Source organism: Carassius carassius, chromosome 24 (genome assembly GCF_963082965.1).
Source record: "Carassius carassius chromosome 24, fCarCar2.1, whole genome shotgun sequence".
In the NCBI taxonomy this organism is placed as follows: Eukaryota; Metazoa; Chordata; class Actinopteri; order Cypriniformes; family Cyprinidae; genus Carassius; species Carassius carassius.
The window spans coordinates 2,063,916-2,090,876 of NC_081778.1; the positions used below are offsets into that span (position 1 = coordinate 2,063,916).

At 37.2% G+C, this 26,961-nt stretch overlaps 2 protein-coding genes across 8 annotated transcripts in view; both read right to left on the bottom strand.

The window, feature by feature from the left end:
* Nucleotides 1–35: 35 nt before the first annotated feature.
* On the bottom strand, nt 36–14,294 carry zgc:91890 (solute carrier family 52, riboflavin transporter, member 3-B). 3 transcript variants are annotated; one of them, XM_059507309.1, is made up of 4 exons: nt 14,159–14,294; nt 1,435–2,519; nt 1,217–1,340; nt 36–724 (listed from the first exon to the last, which is right to left on the bottom strand). In XM_059507309.1, the coding sequence occupies exons 2-4, from the start codon at nt 2,463–2,465 to the stop codon at nt 512–514; spliced, it is 1,368 nt and encodes a 455-aa protein (XP_059363292.1). In that variant the 5' UTR covers nt 2,466–2,519; nt 14,159–14,294; the 3' UTR covers nt 36–511. The 3 variants fall into 3 exon arrangements, with proteins under 3 accessions (XP_059363292.1, XP_059363291.1, XP_059363293.1); XM_059507308.1 differs by having other exon boundaries at nt 14,063–14,294; XM_059507310.1 differs by having other exon boundaries at nt 14,054–14,294.
* A 6,787-nt stretch (nt 14,295–21,081) lies between these two features.
* LOC132102705 (microtubule-actin cross-linking factor 1, isoforms 6/7-like) overlaps nt 21,082–26,961 on the bottom strand; it is a 41,092-nt gene continuing 35,212 nt past the window's right edge. For 4 of the 5 annotated variants that reach the window (XM_059507321.1, XM_059507319.1, XM_059507318.1 and 1 more), the window contains 6 exons: nt 26,225–26,379; nt 26,076–26,150; nt 25,491–25,608; nt 25,082–25,248; nt 24,857–24,968; nt 21,082–23,746 (listed from right to left, as the gene is read on the bottom strand). In XM_059507321.1, coding sequence (XP_059363304.1) covers nt 23,721–23,746; nt 24,857–24,968; nt 25,082–25,248; nt 25,491–25,608; nt 26,076–26,150; nt 26,225–26,379 — 653 coding nt within the window. In that variant the 3' untranslated portion in view covers nt 21,082–23,720. The remainder of the gene's footprint in view (nt 23,747–24,856; nt 24,969–25,081; nt 25,249–25,490; nt 25,609–26,075; nt 26,151–26,224; nt 26,380–26,961) is intronic. The other variant, XM_059507320.1, reaches the window with a different exon arrangement.

Consider the following 26,961-nt stretch of genomic DNA (forward strand, 5'->3'; position numbering starts at 1 on the left):
ATAAAAATTACCACAACACAGCTTCGTTCTGAGAGAACAAAATGTATTTATTTCCAAACTTACTAAAGTCTTGTAAAAAAACAAAAACAAATTATGAATAGGGTTGGCAAGGCTTAAAATCATAAATACTTTGCAATTCTTTAAAAAAACAAAATGTGATCTCAGACTTCAGTAACAGTTCAATATGATAATAAAAACACTACATATTAAGTATAGCATTGAAATAACAAAAATATCATAACTGACAAGTTACACTGTAACTATAAGTCAGTGCCAGATATTACAGAAGATTATGAAGCTTGTTTTGTCATCATGTAACAGTACTATAAACTATATGAGAATCAAAAGTAAAAATAGTTGTTAAAACAATACAGTAGCTGGAATTTGGGTTCCATGTAAATGTAAAAAAAGCACCATGAAAAAATGTGTGGTCATACATGTGTGTATTATTCAGCCTTGTTCACTAACACCTTAGTGTTTTACTCTGAATCTATCAGAATAATGATTGTTTTTATGTAGGGCACTTGGTATTACAGGGATCTCCCGACTGGAAAAGCCTATAGACACTAACCAAAGGGAACAAAGACAGGGCACCTAACATAGAGCCCAGCTGCACCACAGCTCCACACCACACGAGGGCGCTGTGACCTTCATCTCTCAGGATCATTCCAATAATCACCTTCACATAGGACAAAGTCAGGACAAATATGACCCAGGTCATGACCTTAAGATGAAGGGAGAAAGAGAAAACAGAGATTATGTCAGTTTTGTTGCCCTCGCATTGCATTTGTGCTGAAGTATGTAGTACCATTCATTGTAAGTAGTATAAATACAGATTTTTTATTTTTTTGTATAAATGTAGTAAGATAAGTAACCTACAGTGTTAAAATAAAAAGGTTATAAACAGGGGCTTTTGCAGTGATGCCATAGAATAACTATTTGCTTTTCTTAGTGTGAAGAACATTTTAGTGATCTAAATAATCTTTTTTCCACTATAAAGCACCTTTTATGCAATGGAAAGATTATATGGCTGTTAAAGGTTCTTTGTTGAACTGCTGATGCTAATAAATAACCTTTTATTTTAAGAGTGTACAATCCTATGCTCTTTTGAATTCCTTAAAACAAAGTAACAGTGCCAGTAAATGTACTTTACAGTCACATTTACAGGTCGGAATTATTATGCTTGACAAGCAGAAAGCATGTGTGTGAGTCTTACGATGAGTGCTGGTCCTAGGTCATGATTGATCAGCAAAGGACAAGGGCTTAGTGCTGCCATGGCCATTATATATGCTCCAAACCCTGTGCCGGTCACTGTCAGAACCCCCATCAGCACCAGAGACCTTCAACATGATTAAAGAGAGTTAGTGTGTCAGCCAATCAAATGTAATTCAGACATGGAATAATTGCATGAATCTGTCCAATAATTGTTCTCACCTGATTGGCACAAACATGGCAATGAAACAAGCCACTGGATTGGCCACTGAAGACAAAGTGGCTGCTAGATGATAGGCCTGATTTCCATATGGCAAACAGGAGTAAGACTGGACCGAGGGCAGGACTGCATTGGTCAATGCATTGACCCAGGCCAGAACTACAAAAATATATACCAGCTCTGTTCTGCTGTAGGTTCCTTTTCCAAATAAACTGCGTCGTGTTATCTCTGGGCCTTCTGGAAAATCCAACATGGGCCTTTGCTCTGGAGTTTCATTATTTGGGGCCTGGCTCATATCAATCTTCTCCACCCGCTGAGAATCATCAATATAACCTTTGCTCTTGTGTTCCCTCGCCACTGCTGGGTGGAAGTTGAGTAACAAGAAAGCGCCCAGGCACACCATCATCATCGCACTGAGGAACAGGAAGAAACCCTGTGTGGAGAAGTTGGCCGGTTGGTAGTGTGCCTGCAGTTTTCCATCGAAGCCCCAGGATGAGTTCCCCATGCTAAAGTTCACATTAACACTGGCATTTTTGCAGTGGACCACCCCTACGCCTTGGATAAGAGCCACCAGTGCTGGTACCAGGCCACTTAGACCCTCTCCAATGAAGTAGGTGGTGAGATACCGAGGCTGCAGACGCATCATGAAGGGTAGAAAGGTGACGGATGAGGTGCAGTCCACCACAGACAGCAGGAAGCTGAGGGACAGTAAGGCAGCACTGTGTTTGTCTCCTCCAAAAGTAAGTGTGCAGTTCCAGAGGAATGCCAGGAGGAAGGTGGCCACCACACCAACCGTTACGATCGTGTAGATAACGGGCCGCTCGTCCAGCATGTCCGGTCTGAAGTGGTGCATGAGCGTGATGAAGAGAGGCCCGATGTTGGCCATCTGGATAATGATTGTGAGGTAGGACGGAAGGAACCAACCCTCAGGAATGGAGGGGACGATCAGAGGTAGCTCCACCCACATCCCGTTAATGGCCACCCATGATCCGATGCCAAAGAGGCAGGCCAACACGTGTGTGAACAGCGACATGATGAAGACACTGAGGTCCACACACCAAAAAGGCAACTCGCTTTTATAAGTAATCTGAAAGAATGAAGTACAGGGAAACTAATTAGTTTTACAATAACCCATCAATTTCTTTGACTTAAAAGTGCCTTTTTGCTTATCATTTAAACTTAAATACATTTGATACAATGACACAATACTACTTTAACACTGTACTGTGCAAAACAGAGAAGAGAATATTCAAGGACAGAATCTGAGCAGCCTCAAATTTCAGATTTCGTGCTCAATGCCACAATGGTGCAGGAATATAACTGTATTCATGGCCGGGAGCCCACTGGTGACAACAACCAAGAGAGACTCCCTGAACAGAAAGATACATGTACATTAAAAAAAATGTATACCTTACAGTTGAGTAAAAATCAATATCACTCAAGTCTTCTTCACTGTAATTGGTTATACTGATCTGGTCATTGGTTTGTCCTATGACTGTTAGTTCTACCGTTTTAAGCTCTTTTTGGGCAAGTATAGAGTTTTTAATCATAGATACATGTTCTTTCATTTGAGCATCCTTAGTCTGCACTTTTCTGAATATTCTGTATTGAACACACCCTTTTGAAACCATTACATAAAATATTTCCATCACAATCTGTTTTAGCATCCAGGGTAGTGTTTCCCGTACAACAATGCAAACCACTTTAGTACGATGCATCATGTGGCGAAATTAACTAGTTGCAACTCTTTCCTGAAACGGTCATGATGTAGTCACACATTTGTCATTTCAATTAGGTTGGTTCAACAAAAGGTGTAGGTGGTGAAGTAATAACTTCGATTCAGAATCACAATTAATGTCAGATAATTTTAGTTCATTTACACAAACAGCAGAAAACCATTCATTTTTTAAAATCATGCTAACATAATTGGAATATAATTTACTCCAGTATGCATGTGGTTCATTTTGTCAACAGCTTCTTCCACAATGTAGTTTCTCTGAGATGCTTCTCTTACGAACACTATTTCTCTTCCCCATAGTTTTGCTTTATCTGATGTTTGATTCAGCATAGGATCACAAAAATCCTTACATAATACTCTGGGGTTCCCTTATGCATTTATGTACATGCACACTCTTTATAAACAGCTTATATGCTAAAATGTATGGATTGAAATGTATTTTAACCAAATGAAGGACATCAAATGAACGGCATGTTACCTTGCTTATCGTTCCCAAGAGCATGATCTATTTGAGTAAGTAAGTCCACATGTCATACTTAAAGAAACTATTCTTTTAACCACAGGTTGAGGGATGTAAATCCAACCACACAAGTTTGCTATGTGTTTTAAAGCCCTGCATTTCAGCCCGAGCCCGAGGGGCCCCGACTTATTTATGCCCCTAGGGCCGGGCTTCGGGCCAATTTTCACGTTATAGCTCACATGCGGGCCGGGCCTCGGGCCTTTTTTGGGTTATCCTTCTATTTATATTTTTAGACATTAATAAAAAAAAATGAGAAGTTGACGTCGACAATAGAAAAACAAACATAGACATTTCATAACCTCATAATCTGATAATTCAACCCGTTATAATTATACTGACATACTGACATGACAGTCTCACGCACGCACGCTTTTCCGTCAGCGCGACCCACGATTATACTTCACTTATATCCACTTATTGTAGTAGTAGCTGTTATAGGCCTCTAAATTAATGTATTAATCATAGCCTAGTTGGCCAACTAATAATTATAAAATGATGATTCATGCAGCGGCGAGCATTTCTGTGTCTGCACCTGTTGTTGCGGGCCACGCAGGAAAGAAGAGAGCGCTGGCCGAGTTTGAAAACATTGTGGAGCAGGACGAGGATGACGACGATGAAGTACAGCAATACATGCTCCTCAATCACAACATGGAAGGTGATGGACGAGATGTGCTGCTATGGTGGAAACAGCACGAGACCCTGCTACCGCAACTGTCAAGACTAATTATATACTCGTAAAATAGATTTCACAAATGCAAAACACAATTCGTAGATATACAACTGTGCACAAAAACCTTTGAATGTTTAAAATGTATGAGTGTATCCTTGCATTTGAATGTGCAAATCGTCATTCACGTACGAATCGCCTTAGTTATGTGTGTGTGTGTTTTTGAGACTTTCCTGGCAGCATAACACTCGTAACACAGAGCAGTCGTACTCTTTAGCCAATCAGATTTAAGCTTATCAATCGACCAATCAGTATCACGTGAGGGCGGGCCTACCTGCATGTTACGTCATCAGCTTTCGACCAGTTCATGGCTGAGCAGAGGTAAGTGCAGTTAATCGTTCATTTCTGTTTAGAAGTTAGAGATCAGTTGAAGCAATAGTTTGTTAACTGCTGTTTAGTCGACATGTGAATATAAACATTTATTTTTAGTACTGATGGATGTTCATGTCCTGTCCACCACACATTCAACTGATGATAATGTATGTAATGACGTGCATATAGGAGACATGTTTTGATCTGCATATATTATGCAGTTTTATTGTTTCAGATTTCCAAGACAGATGATATATGAAGATGCAGACAACCAGTACTGTGATCTTACCATTTCTACTGTAATTCGGGAATAAAATATATAAAATGACTTGATCATGATTAATGTTCCTGTTACATATGATCATGAACTGACAGTCTAAACTGTGAAGCACAATATTCAGTACAGAGAAATATACGTCTCTTCAGGAGTTGTGAGATCCATTCAGAGTGTACTTTGCTTTTAAAGTATATAAATATAATTGCAATACATCAAGTGAAAAGTTAAAAAATGAATTGTGTTCAGTCCGGTCATCAGTAGACCTATCTGTTAGGACATATAAGATTTTGTCCTGATATTTAAAGTACTAAAACCCTATAGTACAAGAGGTGCAGACAGAGGATGTGGGAAATTAAGTGATGGTATTTGAATAGAGTTTACTGAGTAATCTTAGTCGCATAATCTTAATTGCCTCTCTATGATAAGTACCTTTGTCTTATCAGCATAAAATCAGATTTGCCTATTTTACTAGGCAAAGTAAAATGAATGCTTCACAATATTGTCCTGTGAGACCTTAAGATGACAATAAAAACCTTATTTAAAAACCTTGACATTACAATACAGCATAAGGAAATTAATATTGAATATATTGGTAACAGTCTACAATAAGGTACAATAACTAGTTAACATTAGTTCATGTATTAAATAACCATGAGCAATACATTTGTTGCTGTGTTTGTTAATCTTTGTTAACGTTAGGTAAAAATACAGCTGTTCAGTGTTGGTTTACAGTGCATTTACCAATGTTAACAAGATTTTAATGAAGTATTAGTAAATGTTAACATTAACAAAAAATAATAAAGGCTGTTCACGTGTAGTTCATTGTTAGTTCATGTTAACTAATGAAACTTTTTAATAAAGTGTTACCAATTAAGACATAAATACAAAAAAAGTATAAAAGAGAATATAAAGAAACAACATGAATTAAGATGTTCGTGACTGCTATCCAGATGTCCCACCAAAGGTGAGTAATCCTGAAAAATGCAGGGAAACAAGTGTTAATAATAATTTAACATCATACACAAATGGCAAAAAAACCACTGGCTGCTCATTAAAATAGGTCTATTCACTATTTAAAGAACAATCTCGATGGGTATTGACCACAGATGATTGTTTTGCAATCATTAGCGTGATTGTAGCTGTGAGAGCTGTCTGTACCTTCAGCTAAAATACAACAAAACAAGCATCATTCTTCTTCATTTTTGACACGATATGGGACATCTGATTACAACAACACTTGCTTACATCAGTTAATAGTTCATAAACTATTGCTTCAACTGATCTCAAACTCTTTAACTTCAGTTAACACAGAAATGAACGATTAACTGCACTTACCTCTGCTCAGCCATGAACTGGTCGAAAGCTGATGACGTAACATGCAGGTAGGCCCGCCCTCACGTGATACTGATTGGTCGATTGATAAGCTTAAATCTGATTGGCTAAAGAGTATGACTGCTCTGTGTTACGAGTGTTATGCTGCCAGGAAAGTCTCAAAAACACACACACACACATAACTAAGGCGATTCGTACGTGAATGACGATTTGCACATTCAAATGCAAGGATACACTCATACATTTTAAACATTCAAAGGTTTTTGTGCACAGTTGTATATCTACGAATTGTGTTTTGCATTTGTGAAATGTATTTTACGAGTATATAATTTTATTTTGCGCATGTGAATTGCTTTTTGTGAATATATTTTTTTTTCACGCACGTGGATATTTTTTTGTGATTACGTGAATTAGGTTACATGCATGTAAAATTGTCTATGCATGTGTGAATCATGTTTTTTGCGTGAATTATATTTGAGACTGATCTATGGGGTTAGAATTGTTGCATTATTCCAAATAAATAGATTATGATCCACAAATAAATGTAACGAGATTCACAAAAATATATCAAATTCACAAATGAATATAAAGAGTTTCACAAAAAAATTTAAAACTCACAAATAAATAAAATGAGATTTGCAAATAAAAAAAATATATTTACAAATGTGTTTAATGTCACAAACACAACTCTACCTGGTATTTATTTGTGAACCGCTGTCTGTGCATTTGTAAATCACTGCACGCATTTGTGGATCGGTTCCTGTGCATTTGTGGATTTGAAACACTTCTAGCGTCGACGTGCAGATAAATCCACAAATAAGTGGACTCCACCCACCGTTTACTCAAGCCAATCAAATAACGGCCACATTGAGCTGACCAATCGTAGCACGTTATCGCTTCAACCAATCACGTTTTGGCTTACAGCCAGGGGAACTGCGGGAATAGACACCGAACTTGAGACCAACAACAGACAGTCAGGGCATTTCTCAATACCAAGTTCGCAGAGTCTGGACTTCCGTCCTTCCGAGTTTGGACATGCCAAGTTGGACTCAGAAGAACGAACTCTCGAGGACGGGAGGACGCGAGTCCAGTCATTCTACAAATGGAACGGCAGCGTACTTGATAGCTTCACTCAGCATGCATGTTTTACTTGAATTAACTTCTTTTTTATTTTCAATATATTAAATATATTAGTATTAAAAAACTAATATTTACCTACTCTGATTATTTTCACTTTATATTTATAATGAAATTGAATATAATATTAAACGACTGTCTCTTTTTTATTTTAAAAACTATTAAACATTAATATGTGGTTCAGGTAACATTAATACTGTGATTATATTTACGTCGTTCAAAATAAATAAAATATGTGGAAACAACTGCCTCTTTTCATTAAGAACAATCTAGCAATAAACCCACTCAGCTACAATTTAAATAATACGGTTGAAAAGTGTAAATCAATTGTAAATAAGTGTAAATCAAAATGGAACAGCTTAGGATTGCCATTGCAATTGCTATTTATCAAGATGCTGAAGAGGAGGCTGCCGAACGGAGGAGACAAATCCTTCAAAGAAAAGCCAGGATGCAGCGGAGGATGGCGAAGAGACGTGCCATATTAGCATGTCTCTCTAGCATTGTACGTTTTTCTAATTATTCTTTCTTCATAAACTGCCCATATACTTATGTGGACTTAGTTAGGTATATCCAAATGAAAAGTCATAATAAAAATTTATTATAATGTATCATATAGGCACCCTATCAACAGACTACAAAGTACTATCTCACAAAAAGTTATGTAAACTATTGCAGGGATGTAATGAGACAACATTAGATTTTTCAGTATACCAAATAAACTGACAAGTACAATAGGTTTGACAGTTGATAACATTTAAATTAACTAGCTTACACTTCACACACCTTTTATTTGTCTTTGTGGTGCTCAAATAAGTTTATAGTTTATCATCTTTATATAGCTAGGTGCACATCATATTACTGCATTAACACAAACAGGACAATTTAATATCTATAATAATCATATAGGCTACAACTTTTAGACTCTGGGATGAATGTTGTGCTAGAGCTTATCAATAAATGAATGAAACCGAAATAGAGTATAAAGAAATACTTCACGAAAAGAGCAAATGTTAGAGGGAGATTTAATTATGGCAGATTTTAGTAAATTTTAGACAAAATCCTTAAAACAACTGAGTATATAGCTTATATTAAATCCAAAAATATAATAAATACAATGCAACGACAGTACATATAGTAACAACTTTTTAAAAGCAATACATATAACAAATACATAATACAACAAAAGTAAAAACATTCTTAATATATTATCTATATATTTTAACAGGAACAAAGTCCCACTCGCAGGTATTCACAGATCAATGACCAATCCTGGTCAAGTTTTTTTCTGGAGAGGATTTAAAGCCAGCTTTCAGGCTCTCCAGGAACAGCATCAACATGCTGGTACAGATGCTGCCCCGTCAAAAAGCCCATGGATGGAGCCGTGAAATTGAAGTACTTGTTACGGTTTATTGGCTTGCCTGTTGAGCATCCTACAGGGTCACATCAGATGACTTCAGCATGCCACTTTCAACAGTTTGTAGGACTGTTCACAATGTTGTGGAGGAGATGATGACCATCCTCCACAAAATTATTCATTTTCCAAAAGCAGAGGAAATGGATGAGGTGGGGGGCCTTGCTGGCCATGAGGCATTCCGCTGTGCTGCTGGTGCCACATCAGGATTGTTCCTCCTGCAATGCCACAAAAAAGATGCTACATAAATAGAAAGATCTTCCCTTCCATCATTCTACAGGGCACCTGTGATGCTAAAGGCATATTTATAGATGTGTATATTGGCAATCCAGGCTCTGTACAGGATGCCCTTGTGCTGCGCAGATCACCAATGTACCAGCAGGCTTTGTATTCACCAGCTGGATACTATCTTTTGGGAGATGGGGGATACCCTTGCTTGCAGCATCCTATTGCAATCATGACCCCATACCGCCAGCCTGTCGCAAGTAAGAACACTTTTTTTATGTCAGACAGACAGACACACACACACACACGATAAACCAAATTTTTACTGTTATGAATTTGCAATACACTACACATTTTCTACACGATTTTTGATTAACAGGCCAAGTTGAAGCCCGATACAACAGGCATTATGCACAAGCACGGAACATCATCGAGCGCACTTTTGGGATGTTAAAAACTCACTGGCGTGCAATTTTCTTGCGGGCCCTAGAGATCAGGCCACTGTTCGCCCCAAAGGTGATTGGTGCCTGTTGTATCCTCCACAACATCTGTGTGATGGGAGGTGATCTCTTGGAGGAGGAGGAGGAAAGCCAAGGACAAGAAGACCGCGAGGATGGTGAGAATGCAGCAGTGGGTGAGAGGGACCTATCAGGGAACCATCTCCGAGGACGTCTGGCTGCTCAGCTTTCTTCTCCCGTGGAACTGCCTGGGTGTCTAACTGAACAGTACTACATCTAGACAGTAAACCTTTCCAGATGTTGTCATGTTCATTAAAAGAGCAACATAAACAGTTGAAATAGCTATGACATTGATTAGAAAGATAGGTATGAATAAATGTGCAAGTAGATGGGTATAGATACATTTATACGTTTTCTTAATGTTGGTATGTTCTTCTTGAGATTTAACTGCATGATTGTAAATAATTGTATACCACTATAGACATTGGATATTACATTATTTTATATTATTTGTGTTTTTGTTGTAAATATAAAGAATACACTGTTGCTATAACAATGATTTGCCAGGGTTGAAATTGAAACATTCATTTTTATTTTTTTTATTCAAATAATCTATATAAAATCATTTATCATTAAATACAACATTAATTTAGAATTTATTAAGTTTTTCAAAAAGAGACATATGTCTCTGCTCTGGCTGTTGCTGCCCTCTGTCTCTCCTCTTCTCTCGCCAATGCTTCTCTCTCCCTCTCCTCTTCCCTCTCTGCCTGTTCTTTTAGAAACTAAAGAAGAGCCTGGCTGTCCCGTCGCCTCTTTCTTGACTGCTGGCTACTCCTGGCTTCCACAGAAGGGGCTGAACCTGGTGTGCTGACTGAGCCACCTGTAGTGGCAGTGGGTTTGATGCAACAACTACGGGCATAGTAACTGAGTGCTGCCCCTGGAGTGCAGCATCCATTGCAGTGTACCACTGCCAGGTTGCAGCAGTCACACTACCGGCCTCTACCCCTTTTCCTGTGGGTGGGTCCCTAAGCTCCTGAAATAAAGCAAAATGCTGTCATGTTCTCACCTCACGTTGTTCCACACTTTTAGACATTTTTTATTTTTGCTCTACACAGAGGAAGATATTCTTAAGAATTTTTGTAACCTAACAGTTTGAGGCACCAAAAAATTACACATGTCAGTGGTGCCCCAGAACTCTTAGGTTACAAATATTCTTCCTTTGTGTAAAGCAAAAAAAAAAAAAAAAGAATAAATAAATAGTGTATACAGGTGTGAAACAACTTAAAATTGTAGGTGAATGGCAGAATGTTCATTTTGGGGTGAACTATTCTTTTTACAGTCTCAGAGTAAACAATGTAAACGGAGTAAACTACATTTTACAAAATAAAATGTAAGGACCAATGCATCTATGTTAGGTTTCAAATATGACCGGAAAGTCTTTACACACATCTTGGTAAGCCTCTTTCAGTAACAGAAAGTAGAGAAACAGGCAGATTACCTTGTATTTATCTTTTAGGTTATTCAATTTTTTCTTTGCCTGTTTGGCAGTTATGGCCAAACCAGAAGTGGAACAAAATGCCTATAGGCAAAACAAAACCATAAAGATTTACATGATTCCACTTCAATAACGTATTCATTTTTATGGATGAAGACTGTCCAAATCTAGCTCCAAACCTTCAGACATGCAGGGAATTATACAAGCACTCAAAATGAATACTCACTCCCATCAACTTTTGGAGGAATTGCGCCTCCCGGTGAAAAGCCTTTCATTGGCCGCCCGCCACTCTATCAAGGCCCGAGTTTCCTCAGCAGTCCCTTGATAAAAAATAATGCTTAATTTAAGTTGATGAAAAATAATACAATTATAAAAGAATTTGTAAAAAAAATGTAAATAAAGACAAGCAAACTATTTGGTTAAAATGACAAGAGCACTCTAAAATAAGGTTTGCATTTGATATAAGTATCGTTAGGCAAACGTTAGTTAGGAAACTTTTCCCTCAGGCAAAACAATTGCCCATTAGATATACCCAAAGCAAAATATATCAAATGTTTATCCACTACAGAATCAACACAGGCAGCCCCATATTTTACAAAATGTTACAGGGCCTAGCTACTTTTTAGGAGGACTTGCCGAGGGTTAGGCTACTTTTCAACTCGTAACGAAATAGTCTGAGCAAATTTTCAAAATTCGACGGTAGCTTTGAAGTTTAAACAACATTCTGGCATCAAAACTCTTAGAACTACGTTACATTTTGTGATAAAACAACAATAGTATTTCGAAATGTATAACTTACAGTTGTGAGTTTTCTCCTCCGCCATTGATGCTAACCTGGTTCGAGCTGAATTCTGGGTTATGGCCCGTATCAAGTCCGCACAAGTCACCTCTCCATGCATCCTCGGTAAAAGGAGCGGAGCAAGAACACATCCGGGGATTTGAACTGGACTTGGCTAGATGTGAACTTTGAAAAGGGAAACAGTACTTGGGCAGCGACTGATGACATTTCACAAGTCCACAAGTAACGTTACAGACAAGTACGCACAACATGGCCGATCAGGCAAGACGCCCCCCCCCCTGGATTTAAGCCAAAACGTGATTGGTTGAAGCGATAACGTGCTACGATTGGTCAGCTCAATGTGGCCGTTATTTGATTGGCTTGAGTAAACGGTGGGTGGAGTCCACTTATTTGTGGATTTATCTGCACATCGACGCTAGAAGTGTTTCAAATCCACAAATGCACAGGAACCGATCCACAAATGCGTGCAGTGATTTACAAATGCACAGACAGCGGTTCACAAATAAATACCAGGTAGAGTTGTGTTTGTGACATTAAACACATTTGTAAATATATATATTTTTATTTGCAAATCTCATTTTATTTATTTGTGAGTTTTATATTTTTTTGTGAAACTCTGTACATTTATTTGTGAATTTGATATATTTTTGTGAATCTTGTTACATTTATTTGTGGATCATAATCTATTTATTTGGAATAAAGCAACAATTCTCACCCCATACTGATCTGCTTCCATAGAGGACTGGCTTAAAACCTTCCACTCTGGATGCTATTCTTTTTCTCCACGATGCTCTGTAAGAGACTGTTCTAACTTTTCATTTGACTGGACTTTATTTTCGCTTAACTGTTGGAAACTAATGGAAAAAAGAATGGACATGTTCTGTGGTGCATTTTTGAGGTAAGATAACCTGCAAGTTAGTTTTTAATTAATTTAATTTGTTTAGATTGTAGGCTATTTCTCATTTCGTTTGCGAGCGCTGTTGCGAGCCTGCCTCAGTATTTCAAATTTTTTTTTTTTTACTCACTGTGGTTTAATAAATAAACATATATTAAACTAACTGTCTGTGTGATATGCTTGAAGTGTTTTATATCTATGGATTTTATTGTAGCCAAGTAAAGTATTAGCGTTAATTTGAGAGGCTTAATTGATTAAATAAATATGTTTTAGGATACTGTGCTGTCGGCTCGGCTGATTAACGTAAATCTTCATTAAAATAACATGCTCCAAACATTTTTCTAAATTAACTTGATAAAGAAATGAAAAGAAACATAACACAAAACTGACCCCTTTTTTAATTGTTGCAAATAGGGCAGGCTTCTGCTGTGTAATAAAATAAATAAATAAATAAATAAAAACACGAGCTCGTGTCGGACTCGGGCTGATCATTCTGATGAGCTTTCGGACACGGGTCGGGCTAGGGCCTGAGCGTCTCGGGCCAGGGCCGGGCTCGGGCCTAGATTTGAGGCCCTTGCAGGGCTCTAATGTGTTTTGCTAATGTTTGTTGGAACTATGGCAATACCGAATTTAGTAATGACAGAAGTCAAGTTTGTAGTTGGCTAACAATGCTTTAGAAAACCAATCCAAAGATGACCATTCTTGAAGAGTTTATCTCCAACATAACTACAACACACTAGAAGTTTCCTGAAGACCTTGATTAGATGTTTCAGATGTGTTTTATTAGGGCTGGATCTATTATTGGGGCCAGAAAGTAGCCCTCAGGGAACGAGATTGGACATAAAAGTGACATTTGCCTTTGCATGCATAAGTAATTACATGATGTGTGTGTGTGTGTGTGTGTGTGTGTATATATATATATAATTTTTTCTCAATTGTATTTACTTCCCTTAAGGAAGTCCCATTTTTACTGCTATTGAATTTCTGCAGTTCTCTATTATTTCTGTTTCTGTTTCACATGACCTTTCCCAATCAAACTTACAGTACTAAAACAGAAATTCACTAGACTTAATACTACACCAAGCGTTCCAGTATTTACCACCTTGCTTGTTCTATGACATAAATGTTTCCTTCTACATGATTATATGATCTATTCACCCCAATCACAATAACCAGTTTGTGCTCATACCAGTGGCTAACGACTCCTCAGTGCCCTTGAATCTCCTTTTGGCTCTTTGGTTTACAAATCACCACTTTTAGTGCACTAAACTGAATAATCACAAACACACACATACACGTCTCACCTGATACTCTTGAGGTTTCAGTACATTCTGACAGCAGTTTAATCAGCCTTCTCTGTTTTACTCGCTCTTTATATTCCCGTTGGCTCTGAACTTCACCTGATGGTATGAGCATGCAGGAGGGAGCTGTGTGAAGCAGGGGTCCTTTATCCCAGTGGGCTAACATTAAACCATGTGCTCGGCTGACAGTCCGAGGGTGAACAAGGAAGGCGAGAGTAAGCATGACGCAGTAACCCCCCCCCCCTCTCCTAACAACCTTGACATTGTGCTGAAACAGGAAGTGTAGCTTATTACATGACTGAGGCTGAAGCAGCTGACATTCAAATGATCCTTTAACCATTTATTCATCTTTTTAATTGACTAAATATGGGTTGAACACCATACAAGTGCAGTTTAATAGTGGAGTTGGCAAAAGAAGTGTGCTTAACTGTGTTGAATGTGCACTTGTAGTTTACTTAAACATATATTTAAACGCTGTATTTGAAGATAATATAAAATTAATGAAATAAAAGTCTAAGTGAACTTGACACACTTTTAAAAAGTGCACTTTGTAATAATACCAAATTAAAAGTTTCATGTAAAGTACATTTGAAATAATTATGTTTTAATAATATTTTCATGTTTTAAAGAAGTACGCTTATTTTGATGAGTTGACTAAAGCAAATATAAATTAATTGATTGTAATATTAACAGTTTTTAAAATGAATTTTAATTGTACTAAATAACAACTTTACAAATGTATAATTACAAAATTAATACAGTTGTCAGTATATTTGGCAGTACATTTTAAACATACTTCAAAGAAAATAGAAATTATTATAAAAAATACATGTAAATATGTTCTTAAGTCCTACTTAAGTGGGTCATAAAGCACTGTAAAGATCCACTAATTGCATTTAATCTAAATTTAAACTATATTTTTTTTTACTTCATTGCAATTAGCATACAATTAACACCTGAAGTCATTACATTATGTTTGTATATAATCAGTATAAACAATTGTGTCTGTGGGAGGTAAATTAATGAAAATTAAATGCATTAAATTTCAAAATCCTTGCACTAAACCTGCATATTTAGTTCATACTGTCATAGATCTCATCCAAAATCTTTTGTTGCTTTCATTACAAAAATAAACAACTAACTGTTCACAAAAGTGCTCTTTAAATGTCTTTTAAACAAATATTTAATTATTTATTGTAGTTACAATAAATAATATATTGGTTACAGTGGGTCTAAACTGGCTGTGTCATTCACCACCTGTTACTCAAGTCATGTGTCAAGCAAGGCTTTTAAAGATCTGTCTTTCTGAATGGATTTCATGTCCATTAAACACTGCACTCCTATTTTCTAAAGATGACTGTCCCTCTATTATGACAAAATACAAAAATCACTAGTTTATAAAATATGCATGCTTAATGAGATCCTGAAAGCCTTTACGGTCACATAATCCTACACACATGCGAAGCACAATCATATATTATTTAGAAACTCAAACTGGCATTTGAAAAAGACAATTGCTAGGGGGAATAAAGTTTGTTTGTCAAGATTTAGTATGAGAGTCATTGGAACTGCTCTGATCACTGATTTGGACTCCATTACTCCCGAGGATTACTAATAAATGTAATCATTCATTTGGAGGACAACATTTCATTCATGTACTGCACCATTGCAAAAATGACTAAAATCTTGACTATTTCTGCACTATCCCCAGTCAAAGTAACAGTCTTTTTCCCACTTTATTCTATTCTGGTACATATGGAAATTTTTTAGTATTATCTATGACACTGATGTGCTCTGTGTCCAGCTCCTTGGTCATTTGTTAAGATCGGCTCCTCCAAGGCCTCACAGCGAGAGTTAGAGCCCTGCAAGGGCCTCAAATCTAGGCCCGAGCCCGGCCCTGGCCCGAGACGCTCAGGCCCTAGCCCGACCCGTGTCCGAAAGCTCATCAGAATGATCAGCCCGAGTCCGACACGAGCCCGTGTTTTTATTTATTTATTTATTTATTTTATTACACAGCAGAAGCCTGCCCTATTTGCAACAATTAAAAAAGGGGTCAGTTTTGTGTTATGTTTCTTTTCATTTCTTTATCAAGTTAATTTAGAAAAATGTTTGGAGCATTTTTTTAAATGAAGATTTACGTTAATCAGCCGAGCCGACAGCGAGTATCCTAAAACATATTTATTTAATCAATTAAGCCTCTCAAATTAACGCTAATACTTCACTTGGCTACAATAAAATCCATAGATATAAAACACTTCAAGCATATCACACAGACAGTTAGTTCAATTATGTTTATTTATTAAACCACAGTGAGTAAAATAAAAAAAAATTGAAATAGGCTACTGAGGCAGGCTCGCAACAGCGCTCGCAAACGAAATGAGAAATAGCCTACAATCTAAACAAATTAAATTAATTAAAAACTAACTTGCAGGTTATCTTACCTCAAAAATGCACCACAGAACATGTCCATTCTTTTTTCCATTAGTTTCCAACAGTTAAGCGAAAATAAAGTCCAGTCAAATGAAAAGTTAGAACAGTCTCTTACAGAGCATCGTGGAGAAAAAGAATAGCATCCAGAGTGGAAGGTGTTATAACCCAGTCCTCCTCTCTTCCATCACTCTTCCCGCTGCGCTGAAGACACGTTCACTGCTGCTGCTGCTGGCGGGACACTAAACACAGAGCGAGCCAGTCTTGACAGTTGCGGTAGCAGGGTCTCGTGCTGTTTCCACCATAGCAGCACATCTCGTCCATCACCTTCCATGTTGTGATTGAGGCGAATGTATTGCTGTACTTCATCGTCGTCATCCTCGTCCTGCTCCACAATGTTTTCAAACTCGGCCAGCGCTCTCTTCTTTCCTGCGTGGCCCACAACAACAGGTGCAGACACAGAAATGCTCGCCGCTGCATGAATCATCATTTTATAATTATTAGTTGGCCAACTAGGCTATGATTAATACATTAATTTAGAGGCCTATAACAGCTACTACTACAATAAGTGGATATAAGTGAAGTATAATCGTGGGTCGCGCTGACGGAAAAGCGTGCGTGCGTGAGACTGTCATGTCAGTATGTCAGTATAATTATAACGGGTTGAATTATCAGATTATGAGGTTATGAAATGTCTATGTTTGTTTTTCTATCGTCGACGTCAACTTCTCATTTTTTTTTTATTAATGTCTAAAAATATAAATAGAAGGATAACCCAAAAAAGGCCCGAGGCCCGGCCCGCATGTGAGCTATAACGTGAAAATTGGCCCGAAGCCCGGCCCTAGGGGCATAAAAAAGGGCTTTAGCGAGAGTTGTTAGGATTCGTAATACCCTTGAACGGCATGGAGTACACAAAGAATGTTGAGGCTAGAGAAGATAGTATGAGAATATAACATCCCCCAATAAACCTAAAACAGTCCGTTGTGAGACACAGCAGAATTAGCACAGTGGGGACAGTTGCAACGTGTGGCAGTTGCAACATTGCTGATTTATCCAATCAGGAATGAGCTGGAGTCATGACACTCCTACTGCACATGCTCAGTATGCCCCTCCTTCTTTCTGGAAGTTTACAGCCACATGTGAAACTACCTTATGGGAGAACTGAAATTCAGGGTAAAAAAGTAACTTTTTTTACAACTAGATTTTTTGTCATAATGTCTAAACTGTTTAAGCATTGATCTTTATAGTTTTATAGCTTGAATGTGCAGTTTCTTAGCTCTTAACAGACTTAGGTACAATGTGTTCAAGCTAATCTGTTAGGCTAGCATCACTAGTTTTAAGATGACTGCCAGGGGGTGGGACAGTTGCAACGCATTGTTGCAACTGTCCCCACATGGTGTTGCAACTGTCCCTCATGACAATAATAATGACAATTAGATATTGCTGTGACATCTGATCCTTTGGAAGTTCCTCCAGTGCAGGCTGGGAGTTCTGCTTCTTTTGCAGTTCCTCCAGTGCATGCTGGGAGTTCTGCTTCTTTTGCAGTTCCTCCAGTGCATGCTGGGACTTCTGCCTCTTCTGCAGTTCCTCCAGTGCAAGCTGGGAGTTCTGCAGTTCCTCCAGTGCAAGCTGGGAGTTCTGCTTCTTTTGCAGTTCCTCCAGTGCATGCTGGGACTTCTGCCTCTTCTGCAGTTCCTCCAGTGCAAGCTGGGAGTTCTGCTTCTTTTCCAGTTCCTCCAGTGCATGCTGGGACTTCTGCTGCTACTACAGTTCCTCCAGTGCAAGCTGGGAGTTCTGCTTCTTTTGCAGTTCCTCCAGTGCATGCTGGGACTTCTGCTGCTACTACAGTTCCTCCAGTGCAAGCTGGGAGTTCTGCTTCTTTTGCAGTTCCTCCAGTGCATGCTGGGACTTCTGCTTCTACTACAGTTCCTCCAGTGCAAGCTGAGTTCTCACCTGAGACTGTTAGACCTCACCCCAGAGCAGGACCACGGAAGATAACGAAAGCAAATGGTAGGAAAAAATGCAATCAGCCATCTTGACAGACACCCCCGAAAAGGAGGCTTTGGAGAGGGAGAAAGCAAAAGTAAAGAGAAAGCCAACCAAAGTTAAGAGAAAACTGACAAAAAACACAATGGAAACAAGCCAACAAACCAAAACCGAGAAGAAAAAGCATACATAGAAGGACAGTGACTCTGAGAAAGAAGAAGATTTTTGTTGGGAGAGCTACTCCAGACCAAGCGAGGTGTGACTTCAATGTTGGCAGTGCAAGGCATGGGCTCATGAAGCCTGCACTGATGGTGGTTCCATTTACGTTTGCCACAATTATGAGTCAGATGGGGAATTGTGAATACATGATGCTATGAAATAAACAGTTTGTGTTCTTTTGGTGGTGTTATAAAATTGTTAGGGCCTACATTAATCAGTTTGTGGGATTTACAAAGGTGTTACATGGTTGTGTACTTGTTTTTTACTTTAATAAGTTAACTCAGTGAACTCTGGTCTCAAATAAACTAAAAAAAGATTTGAAAAATGATGCCAAAGTATGAGTTTTATTACATCTAAATGACTGTTGCAACTGCCCTTCGGTACTGTTGCAACTGTCCCCATGTATGGGGACAGTTGCAACATTTTTCAGGGTCCATTTAAGTACAAATTACTTTCATATTATCACATGTACACATGTTGCAACAGTATGGGCAGGTAGTTGAAATATATGGGTTTAATATATATATATATATATTTGTCTTTCTAATACAAACAGTCGCTGAGAAACTGAAGGAAATGTAAAAAGTGTTGCAACCGCCCCCACTCTCCCCTATTATGAGCCCACTTTGTAGTGCAAGTTTAAAAAAAACAAAAACAAAACAACAACAAAAAAACAACTAAAAAACCAACGACTGACTGCTTTGTAAACATATTTGCAAAAACTGTAAAAAAAGAAACACAAAAATAAGTTACATTTATAATTATCTAAAATCTTTTTCTGCTGAATTACCAAGGCTACGCTGTTATTATAATCTGCAGTTACACTTTATTTTAAGGTGTCCTTGTTCCAGTGTAATTATACATATAAGTACTGAGTAATATTGATTAACGTACTTACTACGGGGTTAAGGTTAGGATTAGGGTTTGGATTAGGGGTACTTGCATGCTAATATTACCAAATCTGCTCTTACCTTTACAATATACTGACAATCACCTTAAAAAAAACAGGTGGTAAAGAGAAAAACACAAGATTTATCAAAGCTCATCACAAATAGCTTTCCAAAAGCTTAATATAAAGATGGTGCCAACAAACAGAACAGCATTAAAGGAGCTATGTGGAGGTTTTTACTTTAAAAAAATCTTTAAGATAGAGTTTTCATTTGTACATGTATGAGCCAACCATGATGTAAAAAAAGAATGACACCTCGACTGTCCAACACGGTTGCCTCTATCAGCCTGTAGGCTCAATTGTGTGTGGCCCAAATTGGCGCGAAAATTCACAAAATGTGACGTTATGCGCGTTCTCATCTACTTGGGCTTACAACCGTACGGCACGCCAGCCATTATAGTAAGCAGCGGCAATAGTGTTTTCAGATGGACTCTGAGGATGGAAAGAAGCAACCAGCCTCCAGCACAATTCAGACACCTACAGACACTCTTCGTAAGTAAAAAAAAAAAAAGAGCGTGCGCACTGAGAACGAGCATGAGACTTGCTGCAGTTCCTCTAACGGCCACTGGTGTCAGTAACGGTTAGAAATTTCAGAACTTACGCAATGCTCCTTTAAAACACTAAAATAAACAAACACAAACAACCAACACCATAAAAACACTAAAATAATGCAGTGAACAGTCATTAAACATCAAAATATGTAACAAAAAACGCTAATGTAAATGTCTGATAACAAATAATTAAGACAATTTGATGAAACACCATCAAATGTAGGGCTGCCACACAGGGAATTCTGGGAATGTCAGTTTACAGTTTTCCCACTATAAGATGCCTTGTTCTTATTCAATGCCAAAAACTGTAAATATAATGGTATTTTACTGTAAAATCGCATTAAATGCAACTTAGATCTATTACAGTTTTAAACATATATATTAAGAAAACCTACCATTAACCAGTTAAGTAGGGTTTTACTGTTGATTTACAGTTAAAATAAACTTTTTTTTCAGTGCTTTTAATGCAGTAAAATGTTTTCTTTAAATATTATAATAAACTGGACAGGAACATCAGGCATCTGTCAAACAGACAATAGTTCTCGATGTCTTCAGTGCAGAAAACTCATCTGAGTCATGATTTCATGTAGAACATTCCTTTTAATCTTCCAATTTCACTTAATTCTCTTAAAATGAACAAAAGTCTGCATATTCTGTACTTAGTATTTGGTGTCATTCATCGTAAGATTGTAATTTTCTTGTGAGGACATTGTCCGTTAAGTTTAAGCACATTTCCATTAATGCCAAATCACAACACAATGAAATGTGTGAAAAAACAGCAGTGAAAAATCAATATAAAAATTTCCTTCACAGTTCATCAGCTGGGACTTTCCTTAGTTCTGTGTTTTGCAAAAGTACACAAGCAGTTTAAAGACCATTTTATACACTACTTTCTATAAAACATTTTATTTGAACAGATATATAATGTTATAATTAGTGTCATTCCACAACTAGGCCCTAAAAGTCATTCAGCACTGAACACAAATTCTATATAACCTTATTTTACAAGATCGGAAATGCACCGTAAACAAGCAATAATGCTACTGAACATATTATTTACAGCATCAGAGATATACAGTACAATAAAAGCAGGTGCATAGCAGAACAGGATCTCTTTCCAGAAATGGATTATATAAACCAGCATTTATAAGGTGATGAATAATCACAGACGTGAAATGGATTTTGAGTGTCAAATGGATTTTGTATAGATAATCAAACACTGCCAGACATTATTATTTTTTTGCAGACAATAAGACAATCATTACAGTCCGTTTTACTTCGTACAGTAGCACTGCTCAGTGTTTAAACACTGTCCACCTCAATATACAAATATATACACCATATTTTTGGCCATATTTTTCACCTATTATTTCTGGACATTTGTTTTATTATTAATGCCTTCATTTGATGATTCTCAGATGGAACAGAATAAAGCAAAGAGAAAAGTACATCTGCTAAGAAAAAACCCAAATGCTGCAATCCCGAACCCTCAAAACCCATTTCAACTCTCCAAAATTAAGAGAACCTAGCTGCATATGCACAAAATTAAAAGACACACATATCTGATATGTAATCGAATCAAATGCTATATTCATAACACTTGGTACAATGGTATGAGAATTCGACCCAGGACATTCACAAATAGATTTAAGGCAAAAAATTAATACAGCAGACTTTGCCCTGAGCAGGACACTGTAAAAAAGCAGGTCATATCAATGTGGTTTTGTTTGGCTTAAAAAAAAAAAAAAGTCAAAATATCAGATCATAGCTAGCGCTGATAAAGGAGCATTTGAAATGAGTATTAATTCAGCTAATCTCATTGAGACCTACACTTTCATATCCTCAGAGGAAGTTATTACAACCGGTGGCATGATTATTCAAAATCAAATAAGACAGTTTTAATGAAAAAAAAAAAATACTTACTCTACAGCTGTCTATATACCGGAAATTACACTAAAATACATTTTACAAACACTGAGGTGGAAATTTAGATAGGCATACATTAAACACAATGCTAAAACGCTAAAGAAGATCCCTAAACAGACTCAAAGCTCAAGAACAATCAAGTTTTTAAAGACCTCATGAAATGACCGTTTCTTTTCTACGTCAACGTCCAAGTCATGTTGGAATGATTGAATTTACACCACCATGTTTACAGTTGTAAGTGGATTTCCTGAAGCTCCAACTTTCAGAGTTGATAAAGTGTTTATCAAAAGAATCATGGCAGATACAACACTTACAGTACAGTTAAACGTGACTCTGCTTACATGTCTTTAAAACGGCAAAAAGGTACCTATACATACATTTTGCTGCAGTTTCCAGATGAAATGAACACTAGAGGCAGTAAACGCCAACAATTTTGTTGCTTTTCACACAAATCATGATTATATTAATGAATAAATGCATTTTTTTGCATGGGTTCTTGCACAGTACTCTCTTGAATACAGAATTAATTTAACATACAGTGCATTATTTGTAAACTAATACATTTTGACATTTGCATCACATAAACAGCTCCATATGTGTGGCATTTCTGATACAGTAAACTTGCTCGGTAGCACACCTGGTACAGTAATTAGCAAGCTAAACTGGCATGCCTGCTTCAGCAAATGTGTTTTTATCTTACATTTGCTTTTGTAAACAATATAGGTTTGATTTCACTGACTAAATGCCATGATATGTACAACAACCAACATAATAAAACATTGCCACCATCACCTTTAACTTTTTCAGAGATATTTTAACACACTATATAGCATCAGACTTTAGACCGTTCTATTTGGAAAGAAAAATTATATAGCGCCTCTTGTGGACATGTCATGTGAAAAATGATTTTTTCTATTTGGGCATAGTCATGTATTTCGTGGGCTCATTCACCTCCGTGAACCAATTTTTACTATTTGCTATCGCTAATGGTGTCAAACAGTATATTTCATGTGGTCTTTAAATTCATGTCCTAAAAATATTCTAACACTTCGAACCTGAGGATAGAATAGCAACACTTACACAAGACAATAAAATAGACAGCAAAAGCAGAGCTTATCATAAAGCCTAACCCATAAGACAGCAGTATTTTGGTTTGTATTTTGCATCACTAACTGTGGGGTGAAACTGATAGAAAGGCATGGGCTTTATTCTTGAGGATGCAGGGTCAGATTGAACATTTGTCCCCACATCAGGCAATTACAGAAAACAAGAGATCTGTGGATATATGCTGTGTAAAGCACTACATAAGCTATTGCTCTTTGATACTACAGGCGTCGTGCTGCTCAAACCCATGCAAAACATTCCAGCGGTCTCTCGTTCCCCACAAAGAAAGGAGTCCTTTTTGTAAAAACAGAGTCTGTGAAGGTACAAACCAATGTTATATGAAAGGATTGGTGTAACACACCTCAGAGCACTAGTGATCAGCCATGAGAGCTGTGTCTGAGCGTGTCCACTGATCTGAGGCCTGCTCTGGTGGTTTCTGTCCATCCTGTGGATCAGGAACGCCTGTTTTGTTGAGCTCATGGTACGGGACAAGATGTAGTCATGTTGGTGGTCTTTCCGCCTCTTCTAAAGAAAACAAATGACAAAATCACTCAACCTATTTGGACTCGGTTTAAAAAAGAAGAGAAAAAGGTCCCAAAAGTCAAAAAAGTCAAAAAATGTGAATTAAGAATAATGTTTTGATCGTGAAAATAGAATTCACACACAAAAAAAAAAAAACGGTTATAGTGTTCTTGAGGTATTAAAGCTTTTTAGAGAAGTAACACTAATGTTCCGAAGTTTAGGATTAGAACAAGTTTGTTGTTGTTTTTTAAAGATATTAACACTTTTGTTCACTAAGGTCGCAATAAATGATCAAGTGTGACAGTAAAGACATTTATAATGTTACAAAAGTTCTCCATTTCAAATAAGTGCTGTTCTTTTGAACTTTCTATTCATCTGTGAACCCTGAAATATAAAACGCTTTACGGTTTCAACAAAAATATTCGACAGCACAACTGTTTTCAACACTGATAATAATCAGAAATGTTTCTTGAGCAGTAAATCATCATATGTGTCCCTGGAGCACAAAACCAGTCTTAAGTATGATGGATGTATTTGTAGCAATAGCCAAAAATACATTTTATGGGTCAAAATTATAGATTTTTCTTTTATGCCAAAAATCATTAGGGTATTAAGTAAGTATTGTGTTTCATGAAGTTATATTGTAAATTTCCTACCATAAATATATTAAAACTTAATTTTTGATAAGTAATATGCATTGCTAAGGACTTCATTTGGACAACTATAAAGGCATTTTTCTCAATATTTTGACTTTTTTGCAGATTTTAAAATAGTTGTACTTAACAAACCATACATCAATGGAAAGTTTATTTATTCAGCTTCAGGTTTGTGGTCCAAGGTCACATATTAGAAATTTCTGAAGATCACGTGACACTGAAGACTGGAGCAATGATGTTGAAAATACACAAAATTAATAACATTTTACAAAATACCATACATAGAAAACAGCTACTTTAAATTGCAATCATATTTCATGTATTTTTATTTTTAATCAAATAAATTAAACTGACAGATTTCTTTCATTTCTTTTAACCATATCCCAAAACAATTTTTATGTGAAAACAAGACATAAAACATAGCAAATGCAGTCTGCAGCAGAGCTGTGAGTTTCACCTGTAGGTGAAGGTGAGTCGATGTCAGCAGAGAAATGGTCGCTCCCTAAAGCTGCGATAGAGCTCCTGGGTCGAATGCACCTCTCACCAGAGAAGCTTCTGCGTAGCAATGCCTACGTCAGCACAAAAATGAGTTAGTTTATAAAAATCAGTCTGAGCAGTGACACACAGAAGTATCTCAGTATTGTATGAATGTGGTTGGTTAGTGAGCGGTTAGCTGGTGTACCTTGCGTGTCAGAGGGCTGCTGGGAGCCGAAGCACTGCTGTATAAACTCAGGCTGGAGTTAGATCTGCTGACGGTCAGGCCTTTAGCGCTGCCTCTGCGGCACGATGCCTCGAACCCGTCCGGGGAGAGATACTTCTCCTTTATCTTCAGGTTTGTGCGTCCCTTTACTGTGTGTGCAGAAGGAATGATGCATAAAAGTCTTTACTCACACTACACTTGCTAAATACGTTTTATTAATAAGCAGGAAATTAGGAGTTTACTGAAGCAAAAGTTGTCGTTAATAGTTAGTTAATAGTAAGAATTGCTCTGAAGTGTGACCCATTAGATAATATTACAAGCTGTCAGTATATTGTTTGTCCTCTGATTTCATCCACAATAAGCAGCTTTTGAATTATTGTGAGATATTCACCTCTGCAGGGGTCATTCTTTACTAGAAACTCATCTAATGCCGTCCATCCACCGCCAACTCGAACCATCAGAGTGCTTCTGAGAATACGAACCATCCGCAACTGCTGAGAGTCGCCAAACTGGTGAAAATCACAGGTTTAAATGAAAAGCATCATTTGATATCATCAGGCATGCAGTCATGAATATATAGCTGTGCTGCTGCATTTACACCTGGTATTAACAGCTGATCTGAGCATGCATATACTCGTTGGTTCTGGTTTTAGTCTATTTAGCCCAGGTTTGTTTTGCATTTAAACTGCATCTCCTGTGATGAGAAGAACCAGGTATGCTTGTGCATTCTGTGCTTTTTAGGATTGATTGGTTCATTTAGATGTCTTTGGTCCACGTTATGTTCATATAACAGTTAAACCACACCAGAGTTTGTTTGAAAGCGGACTTCTTCTTGTTTGGATGGCACATGTTTACTAATGGGGAGACACAGTGGCGATCTACGTCAACTGATTACTTGGGATCAGATCACCCGAGACCAGGTGTAAATATCAGGTATTGACAGCATTATTTGTACTGAGAATAGATTTCCACTCACCCTGTAGCGATTTGAGCTAATTTGCTCCACTAGAAATCTCTTTGGACAGTTGCACTGAGAGACCTGACGACTCACCTGCAGAAGTGAGGTTTCTGTTAGTCGTCTTACAGGAATACTCAATGTAGATAGGATATAGAAACTACACACACCTCCTCATTGATTTGGTCTGCATCTATCGTCTTTCTGTAAGGGTCTCGGCTTGGATGGAGGGCACTCACAAATTCATAGTAGTCAATGAATCCATCGGCGTTAACATCAAATATGTTAGCAACCGCAGTCATTTCCAGAGAGTTGGTGGGAAACTCTGTACATATGCAAAGTCAAATATTGCAAACAGTTATATATATACCCATACTATTATTACCCCTGTATTAAGAGCAATATTGCCATATATGTTATCAACAAGGCACTATACAATTCTCAAATACGTTCTCTGCATGGAGGAAGAAATGCTTATACCATAGGCTATATAAAACACATACAGCATATACAATATGTACATAAACATATATCTGTACGAGGGTGTGTATATAGTACTACATGTAGCAACCATGTACTGTATGCCAGCAATATATACTGCATATATATGCAACAATTAAAAAAAAAAAAACATATACAAAAAATCTGTTTGTTTATTATTATTATTTATTTTAGTAAATAAGTGCCTATTTTTTATATTTACTTAAACATTATCAACATGTATTGATTGGTTTTAGGATGTATATAAAAAAATCAGAAAAAGAACGAATATATACATATTTCTATGAGTCGTTTATATGTGTTTGTATATGTATATATCATAAATATACATCAAATTAAATTGTTCCAATTTCTGACACTTTCACATATGTTTTTACTTCATATGATAATACATTTCATATATGGA

Coding starts and splice junctions, on each gene's coding strand:
- zgc:91890 (XM_059507309.1), bottom strand. CDS start 2,465: ATGTCGCTGTTCACACACGTGTTGGCCTGCCTCTTTGGCATCGGATCA. Junction 1,341..1,434: donor GCCATGTTTGTGCCAATCAG/GTGAGAACAATT, acceptor ATCATGTTGAAG/GTCTCTGGTGCTGATGGGGG. Junction 725..1,216: donor ACCTAGGACCAGCACTCATC/GTAAGACTCACA, acceptor CTTCATCTTAAG/GTCATGACCTGGGTCATATT.